Genomic DNA, 9,042 nt, shown 5'->3' with positions numbered 1-9,042 from the left:
TTGATTTGGAGAAGAAAGTTGTTTGAAAAATCACCTCTTATGTTTTTGGGTTTTTGAAAAATGAAAAATGACTGAAAATCCCATCTATTTATACCGCTCTTAGACCCCCTGTGCGGACCGCATAAAGTCGACTGCGGCCGCACAACAGTGCCCTGTGCGAACGCACAAAGCCGACCGCGGCCGCACAGCCTTCACCGCGCACCGCACAAGGTCGACCGCACTGGTGGGGGTTCCGAGACCTGCAATTTCTGGTTTTAAGCCTAAAACCTACCCGCGCCCTCGGAACTCCAAACCAAGTGCACACAAAACCTCAAGAACATCATACGGACTTATTCGTGTAATCAAATCATCAAAATAGCATCATGAACATCAAATTAAATCTCAAGATCTATGAAATCTTCTCAAAACTTCTTTAAATATAAACTTTGCAATTTAAGTCCAAATCACGTCATATGACATCGTTTTTTGCCAAATTCCACAGAAATATCTTAAATCATATATAAGACCTGTACCGGGCGACGGAACCAAAATACGGGCCCGATACCATCATGTTCTAATCAAATTTCATTTCGAATATTTTTAAACAATTTCAGAAAATAATTTTCTTTGAAAATTCTTTTCTCGGGTTCGGGACCTCGGAATTCAATTCCGGGCATACACCTAAGTCCCATATTTTCCTACGGACCCTCTAAGACCAGCAAATTACGGGTCCGGATCCGTTTACCCAAAATATTGACCAAAGTCAAATTAGCTCATTCTATAATCATAACTTATCGCTTTTCACAGATTATCATATTTAAGCTTTCTTGCTACGCGTCGGGACTGTGCACGCAAATCAAGGTAACTCTAAATGAGGTTTTCAAGGCCTCAGAACACGGAGTTTCATTTTAAAACAAGTGATGACCTTTTGGGTCATCACAACAATACAGGGATAGGAAGAAGGATCTGCACATGGTGTTTATTAACTTAGAGAAAGCATATGACAAGATCCCTAGGGAGGTTCTCTAGAGATGTCCGGAGGCAAAAGGTGTGCCAATAATTTACATTAGAGCGATCAAGGACATGTATGACGGAGCTAAGACTCGGGTTAGGACAGTGGGAGGCGACTCGAAGCATTTTTTGGTTGTTATGGAGTTACATCAAGGATCTGCACTCATCGCGTTCTTATTTGCCCTGGTGATGGACGCACTGACACGACGTATCCAAGGAGAGGTGCCATGATGTATGTTATTTGTTGATGACATAGTTCTAATTGATGAGATGCAAGGCGGTATTAACGAGAGGTTGGAGGTTTAGAGACAGCCCCTTGAGTCTAAGGGTTCAAAGTTGAGTCGGACTAAGACAGAATACTTGGATTACAAGTTCGGCGCCGAGTCGAGGAAAGCGGGCATGGACGTGAGAATTGGATCACAGGTCATCCCCAAAAGAGACAGTTTCAAGTACCTTGGGTTGGTTATCCAGTAGGACGAGGAGATCAACGAGGATATCACACACCGTATAGAGGTGGGATGGATGAAATGGAGGTTAACATCTGGAGTCTTGTATGACAAGAAAGTGCCATCGATACTCAAAGATAAATTTTATAGAGCGATGGTTAGACCGGTCATGTTGTATATGGGTTAGAGTGTTGGCCAGTTAATAACTCACATATAAAGAAGATGAAAGTATCAGAAATGAGGATGTTGAGATGAATGTGCGGGCACACTAGGATGTATAAGATTAGGAATGAAGATATTCAGGAGAAGGTGGGCGTGGTTCCTATAGAAGACAAGATGCGGGAAGTGAGGCTCAGATTGTTCGGGCATGTGCGAAGGAGAAGCCATGATGCCCCGGTAAGAAGGTGTGAGCGCTTAGCTTTTGCGGGTACGAAAAAAGATAGAAGGCGATCTAAGAAGTATTTGGGGAGAGGTGATCAAGTAGGACATAGCGTGACATCAGATTTTCGAGGACATGGCCCTTGATAGGAAGGTGTGGAGGTCGAGCATTAGGAATATAAGTTAGGAGGTAGTTGAGCTTTTTTCTACTTCGTGCCGGGTGCGAGGCTAGTCTGATAGGGTTTGCCCTAGACTGTCAGCAGTTTATGTTGTGTTCACACTATTCTTCCATTTCTCATAGCACCAGGCATTCTTTACTGGTATTGCATTTCACTATTTTCTGGTTCTTATGATGTTGTTATTATTTCTATCTGTTGATGGTACTGATATAGTGTCTCTTTTTCTCTTTTTCATTTTTTAGAAACATCCTCTCTACTCCATCGGGGTAGGGGTAAGGTCTGCATATACACAATCCTCCCTAGACCCCGCACCTATTGGATTTTACCGGGTTGTTCTTATTATTGTATTAATCTTATAAAAGAATACTTATTGGATTGTTACACAAATAGACGGTCAGATTCAATATTTACTTTTTCTTGCCGATATACATAGATTAAACATTAATATTACACAACTATCATATATTATACATCACCGGCTATTATAAGAGCCCATTTGGATTTGTTTAAAAAAGTGGTTTTTCAGCAGAAATAGCTTTTAAGCCAAAAGGCAATAAGTTGGGGTTGTCCAACTTATTACTTGTGGCTTTTTTTAAGCAGTTTTTAATTTATATTACGCACTTTTTAATTTTGCCAAACATCGAAAAAAGCTAAAAAAAGCTTAAAAATTGATTTGACCGACTTAAAAGCTAATCCAAACACGCTCTTAGTTTAACTGATTAGGTATGTGGCTATTTGGGTTAATTTTTATATTTTGAATTGGATTGATTTAATTAAGTTAACACTTGCGTTAAACAGGAGAGACTAACAAGAATTATATTGATATATAAAACGAAGGGTATGTTTGGTAGGAAGGAAAATATTTTTCAAATAATATTTTTTAATTTTTCCATGTTTGGTTGGCTTAAATGTTTTGAAAAATATTTTCTTCGTGAACTCATTTTCCTCCAATTGTTTTCTCTATCAAGAGAAGGGAAAATATTTTCCAAAACTCTTTTTCAACCTTCCCCACCCTATTCCCCATCCTCACCAACCCACCCTCACACCCCACCTACCAACCCCATCCCAACCCCCATCAAATCAAATAAACTCCACCCTACCCACCCCTAACCCCCCACCCTCGCTCCTTACCCCACCCTAAATAAAAATGTTATTAATAGTACTTTTTTTTCATGTTATAGATAGATTTTTTTTTCATTTCAACAAATGAGTATTTTTTCGTGACATAAAAAAGTATTTTTTATTTTAACAATTTTTTTTTAATGATGTAAAAAAAGTATTTACTTTCATTTCAACAAAATGAGTATCTTTTTTCATGATGTAGAAAAAGTATTTTCATTTATTTCAATAAAATGATTACTTTATTTTCATGTCGTAGAAAAAGTACTTTCTTTTTAAACCAAAAAAAGAGTACTTTCTTTATAGTTATGGATCATAAATTTTAACGTTGTTTTGTGTAAAAGAGTAAAACATCACATTAGTTCCTTTAGGTTTGTGTAATTTTTAGAAGAATAATTAAATTGTTGAAGAAAATAAAGTCCCAAAAACTTGGGTATTTGGGGAGAGGGGGAAAGCAAGGAAACATGGGGACTTGGGGAAGGGGGTAAGGAGTAACATAAAAAAATATTTTATAATCTCTAATCAAATACTAAAAAATAATTTTAAGAAAATATTTCCGGATGTACCAAACACAGCGATAAAGATGAGACGTAGAGAAAATCACAGCGGGAACCCCACACGCTCAGTCTACTGTAGCACACATGACTTGAAGAGTATCACACAAAAACAGATTCACGGACTACCCCTTGGGAATTGCAAAATGAACAGAACTGGTCCCCATATTTTTTGAACCAGACACAAGTGGGTCCAAAATAGATTAATTATTTTGTAATCATTTTATTCCTGATCTCTGAAGATTATCAAAAGAAGAAAGAAAGAAGTAATGAAAAGGTCTCAAACTTTTCTACTTTCACGTTCTCAGTTTCAATACCAATAAAAAATTTAAGAGTAATTTATTCGCAGATTTGTCAAAAGTTATTTCACAATCCCATCAATTTACATCCTTTTCATCTGTTTCAGACTTTCTGCAGATTTTCTTTATTATTACTAGTTACTAGTTGCTACTACTATATAAAAACTTCATGTACTCAATTCTCCTTTCTTCAGTTGCACACTTCAATATTGCAGGAGTCTTATAATCCTCGTTTTATATTCTCAGTGGTATAAATATAGAGGTGGATATAAGTTTTAAATTTTATTGATTCAATATTTAAATTTTTTTGCATTGAACTCATTATATTTTTAAAGTTATGGATTCATATCTTTTTTTTAAATGTAATGAATATTTACATATAAATTATACTTCACGTCAAAAGTTATAGTTCAATTGAATCCGTCATTTTAACACTACATCCGCACGGTATAAATATCACTTCCTTTATCAGTAAAAAATTGAAGGAGGAGAAAGGTCAAAAATTAAATAGACAAAATGTTACATTGAGGCATCTGGTGGCAGTAACGAATCAATCTCCTAGTCACACTTTAATTTAGCTGCTGTTCTATGCTCTTAAAATATTATTATAACATTGGTATTGGTAATTGGAATTTAGCTCGAAAAACTACAAAATGGCACACAGCTCTACACATTCTGGTTACAAGCAGCATACAGCCAATACATATACAATGTGGCAATTGGCAAAATATAGTACTCCTATTTACTACTAGTTCGAGCTTAGGTCTATATAATAATAGTGTAAAATATATATATATATATATATATATATATATAATCAAATCGTTTACTATAAGGTAACTATAGGTAATTGGTAATAAAGAATTACTGTAATTAGAAATTTGATAAAAATAATACTTAATCTATTATAATAAGTTTACTACATTGATAATGTAGTCTTTCCGTCCCAATTTATGCGGTGAAGTTCGAATTTTGAGAGTCAAACAAATATTTCTTTGACTACGATTTTTTTATTTGTCTTTTAGATATTTTAAATATTAATTATTATGATTTATAGTACTTTTTACGTACTTTTCAAATATATAAATTTTATTTTCAAAATCTTAAAGATTCTATGTCCAAAGTCATAGTCAAAGATGAGAAGTTTGACTCTCGAAATCCGAACTTTGTCACGGGAACATAACGAGTGACAATTTTACAATGTCAATATAAATAATAAATTTAAGTTTAGTATAAAAAATTTTATACTTAGATAGAGCGGGGGGGGGGATAGGTGGGCCAGCTGCTAAGTCTATGGCTGACCGACTTCGAAAAATAAGAGGTAGAGATAAAGTTGAAAGGACGTAGAAGAGGAAGCTGGAAATTGAGAGAGAGTGTTTGTTTAGAATAAGAGAGGAAATATTCTCCTTAGCTTTCAAGCTCTTTTTTTTTGGTGTTTTCTTTTGAAATCAAACAAACTTTGCTAACCTCTAGCTCCCAAAGTTGAAGTGATTATTGTATTTTTCTTGATGTTTTAAGATTTAAACTTTGTGTCTTTCTGTTTGTGCTCTTGTTTGCTGCCTAATTATAAGGTTTCTTGTTAGTTTGTTCTTTTGGCATAATCTGTGAAACTTCTGAGATTTTGAATACCACCAAGATTTTCTTATCTGTTTGTCTTTGGCAAGAAAAACCCAAGTGTTTTCTTTAGCTTTGTTTTCTAGCTACCAAAACCAAACCCCATTAACAATATGATGTCTGGAGATGTTTTTTCATTTCCTTCTTCTGTTAAAGCAGTACTACCTCAACATGAACTTCAAACAAACCCTAACCCTAGACCTAATCCTTCTTCTTCCAAGAAAAGAAGAAATCTTCCTGGAACACCAGGTATATTATATATATTATTATTTTTGCTTCAAATTACTTCATTTGCTATACTTTTACTTGAACCAGAGGTAAATCCAAGATTTCAACTTTTAATATTTTCAGCATTAAACTTATTGTAGATTCAGTTCTAAGATTTGTTGAGATTTTAGTAAGTTTATATATATATATATATATATATATATATATATATATATATATATATATATATATATATATACTTGATATCGAATGTTTTTGGTTCAAATGAACCCGTAAGCTACGTCCGCTCCTGACTTGAACCACACAATTTTTTATATATATATTTTAAAATCTTGAAAAATCGCATTAGATATCATACTCTGAATCCATATTTTCTAAGAAATCCGATCTTAAATGAGTAAAAGCTTAAATCTTAGATCTGCCTCTGCTTGCATGTACATATAGAACTGCTTTTTCAGATTTTATGCTTTGGTTTTTTAGAGTGTTTATTTTCTTGACAGATCCAGATGCTGAAGTTATTGCTCTTTCACCAAAGTCACTCATGGCTACAAACAGATTTTTATGTGAAATCTGCAACAAAGGTTTTCAAAGGGACCAAAATTTGCAACTTCATAGAAGAGGACACAATCTTCCATGGAAGCTAAAACAAAGAAATAAAGACGAAATAGTGAAGAAGAAAGTGTATATTTGTCCAGAAAAGACTTGTATTCACCATGATGCATCACGTGCACTTGGAGATCTCACTGGAATAAAGAAACATTTTAGCAGAAAACATGGAGAAAAGAAATGGAAGTGTGAGAAATGTTCAAAGAAGTATGCAGTTCAATCAGATTGGAAAGCTCATAGTAAAACTTGTGGAACTAGAGAGTACAAATGTGACTGTGGCACACTCTTTTCCAGGTATTTAATTTATGTAACATTTTTTTTTGTTGGGGAATATTTGTTCCAAGTAAAATAAATGCTCATCTCTATTAATGGAAGTAAAATAAATGCTCATCCATCCATGCAATATTCTTCATTTTCATATAATGGATGGCTATTGGTATTTGCAGATACTGAGCTTCAGTAGTTCAAAGATTTTCAAAACAAGAATACTCTTTTTTCAACTTCAAGTTCAAAATCCAAAATTCTCTTTTAATTTTCGGACTTCAACTTCAAATATACTCTTTTTTCAACTTCTACTAAATACTTCCCAAAAGCGTGCCCGCTTAATTGTTGGATACCATTTGTTTTGAAAGCTTATTGTTTTTTAATTCTTATTGCAGAAAAGATAGTTTTATCACACACAGAGCTTTCTGTGATGCTTTAGCTGAGGAGAGTTCAAGAATCACTTCAGTTGGGGCTAACAATATGAACTTCCCAAATATTAATGACACCCTTTTGAACCAGCAGTCTAATTTGCATGGGATTTCCCAAATCGGAACATTTTATAGACCAGAATTTGGTAATGGGAATTCTCTTAATCAGCAGCAGCAGAAACCAAGATTATCACTTTGGTTAGATCAAGCTAATAATAATCCTCTTCAAATGTCTGCAAATTCAAATCTTTTCGAGTCAACCACTACAAGTGGATTTGTAGATATGATGCAAATGCCTTCTTCAAATGTCTTTGGATCATCTTCAACAGTTGCAAACTTTTCACTATCTTCATCACAAGGCACTTCAATGGCTGAAACTTTAAGTTCTTTGTATTCTGATAGTACTCAAAATAACCATTTAGCCAAATCTTCAACGCCAATGTCAGCCACTGCACTTTTACAAAAAGCTGCTCAAATGGGTTCTACAAAAAGCAACCAAAGTACTGTCTTTAGCAACAGTTTCAACTTAATGAGCTCTTCTTCTTCTTCTCCGTCAAATACACCAACCTTTAGCAGTTTGCATAGTAGTGAAACAACAGATCAAAAATTCCCCAAATTATCCCAAGATTACACAGTATCCTTGGCAGAGGGCAATGGTGGACTCATTTTGTGTACAAATTTTAGTTCGTCGGCAAATACTAAGGCAATAAATCTGGATCAGGCAATTATGCAAACAGTTGGCATGCAGACTCCAGCAGTTCCGATGAACATGCAGCAGGGAATGAATAATTGTCTAACGAGAGATTTCTTAGGCATTAGAAATGAGCCATTTTTGTCACAAGAGATGGCTAAGTTTGCTTCAATGAGTTCAGCTATGGGGTTGAGCCATTACAGTAGCAGTCACTAGCAATGGCAGTCTTTTTCAGAAAACAATAATGTAAAATGCCACCTTATCTTCGAGCTGGCCAGCCTCAACCTATTGGCTATATTTCCTTTCATTTTCACACAAATTTGGATGCATTATTTTACCTTTGAAAAGAAAAAAGAAAACCCTGTATTTATTTGTATTTGCAAACCTGACAAGAGATTATGGTACATGTATACGGGTAAAACCGAGTTTCCGGTGGGGCAAACGACGTGGAATCGGAATCGAAGCTAGGAACCCCGCGTACTAAGGCTCGAACGAAGCGTTTACCACCGGAGCCATCGAGACAACACCCCTCGAATCATGTTCGAGCTCCAAGACCTCGGAAAGCATTACCAAACGGTTGCACACGATTAACGAAGGGCCGTGATCCGCGCCCAACCGGATATCACAGCGTGGATCTCGACCCGTATCAGCAGCAGAAATAATTAACAAAAAAAAAGATTTTTACCTTAGAATTGTACTAGGGTGATTTTTATTCAATAGGAGGAGGACGGTAATACGCATATCAAGGCAATATAAACTTGTTTCTTTGCTTCTAAGTTATTCAAAAGTTCTTAGTTTGCTCGTAGTTCTTTACATATAATTTGGCTCCGAATCGAGGGCAGAACAATGTTAAGCTTAGGTCTGAGCCCGGAGTCAACATCACAACTGGTTTGGTTATTTATTTTACCTTTAATTAGATCGCTTATCTAACGTTATTGATTACTTGTATTAAATTAATCCACATATCCATAAAACCACATATAAATTCAATTATTATCCGTTTCTAAGTGTAAACAGTATACACACACCATATTCATAATCAGACCTTCTCAGAACTTACATATTCACAGTGTAATTTTTTTTTACGTTGTTAATATAGTTTAAATGATTTTAACAGAATTTTTGTTTTATTTTTCAAATTATCAACCGATATAATTGTACTTTAAATAATCTTATACTAGTACAAAAATTATTTATATTGTGAGCAACATTACTACTTATATAACCTCATAAATTATAGTAGTAA

General features: G+C 34.8%; 1 protein-coding gene across 1 annotated transcript; it reads left to right on the top strand.

Annotated features, from left to right (window-relative positions):
* The first annotated feature begins 5,353 nt into the window (after positions 1-5,353).
* On the top strand, positions 5,354-8,172 carry LOC104228014 (zinc finger protein JACKDAW-like). Its single transcript, XM_009780397.2, has 3 exons — positions 5,354-5,828; positions 6,308-6,707; positions 7,073-8,172. Exons 1-3 carry the CDS (start codon positions 5,693-5,695, stop codon positions 8,010-8,012), a joined length of 1,476 nt encoding a protein of 491 aa, XP_009778699.1. The 5' UTR covers positions 5,354-5,692; the 3' UTR covers positions 8,013-8,172.
* The last annotated feature ends 870 nt before the right edge of the window (positions 8,173-9,042 follow it).

The sequence above is a fragment of the Nicotiana sylvestris genome, chromosome 12, assembly GCF_000393655.2.
Source record: "Nicotiana sylvestris chromosome 12, ASM39365v2, whole genome shotgun sequence".
Lineage (NCBI taxonomy): Eukaryota > Viridiplantae > Streptophyta > Magnoliopsida > Solanales > Solanaceae > Nicotiana > Nicotiana sylvestris.
The sequence above is the reverse complement of the archived record's forward strand: the minus strand, read 5'-3'. Positions and strand labels throughout refer to the sequence as shown.

What these genes read in the sequence shown, in the direction of transcription:
- LOC104228014 (XM_009780397.2), top strand. Translation starts at nt 5,693, where the DNA reads ATGATGTCTGGAGATGTTTTTTCATTTCCTTCTTCTGTTAAAGCAGTA. An exon ending in AAATCTTCCTGGAACACCAG is followed by an intron (nt 5,829 to 6,307) that starts GTATATTATATA and finishes TTTTCTTGACAG; the next exon opens with ATCCAGATGCTGAAGTTATT. An exon ending in TGTGGCACACTCTTTTCCAG is followed by an intron (nt 6,708 to 7,072) that starts GTATTTAATTTA and finishes TTCTTATTGCAG; the next exon opens with AAAAGATAGTTTTATCACAC.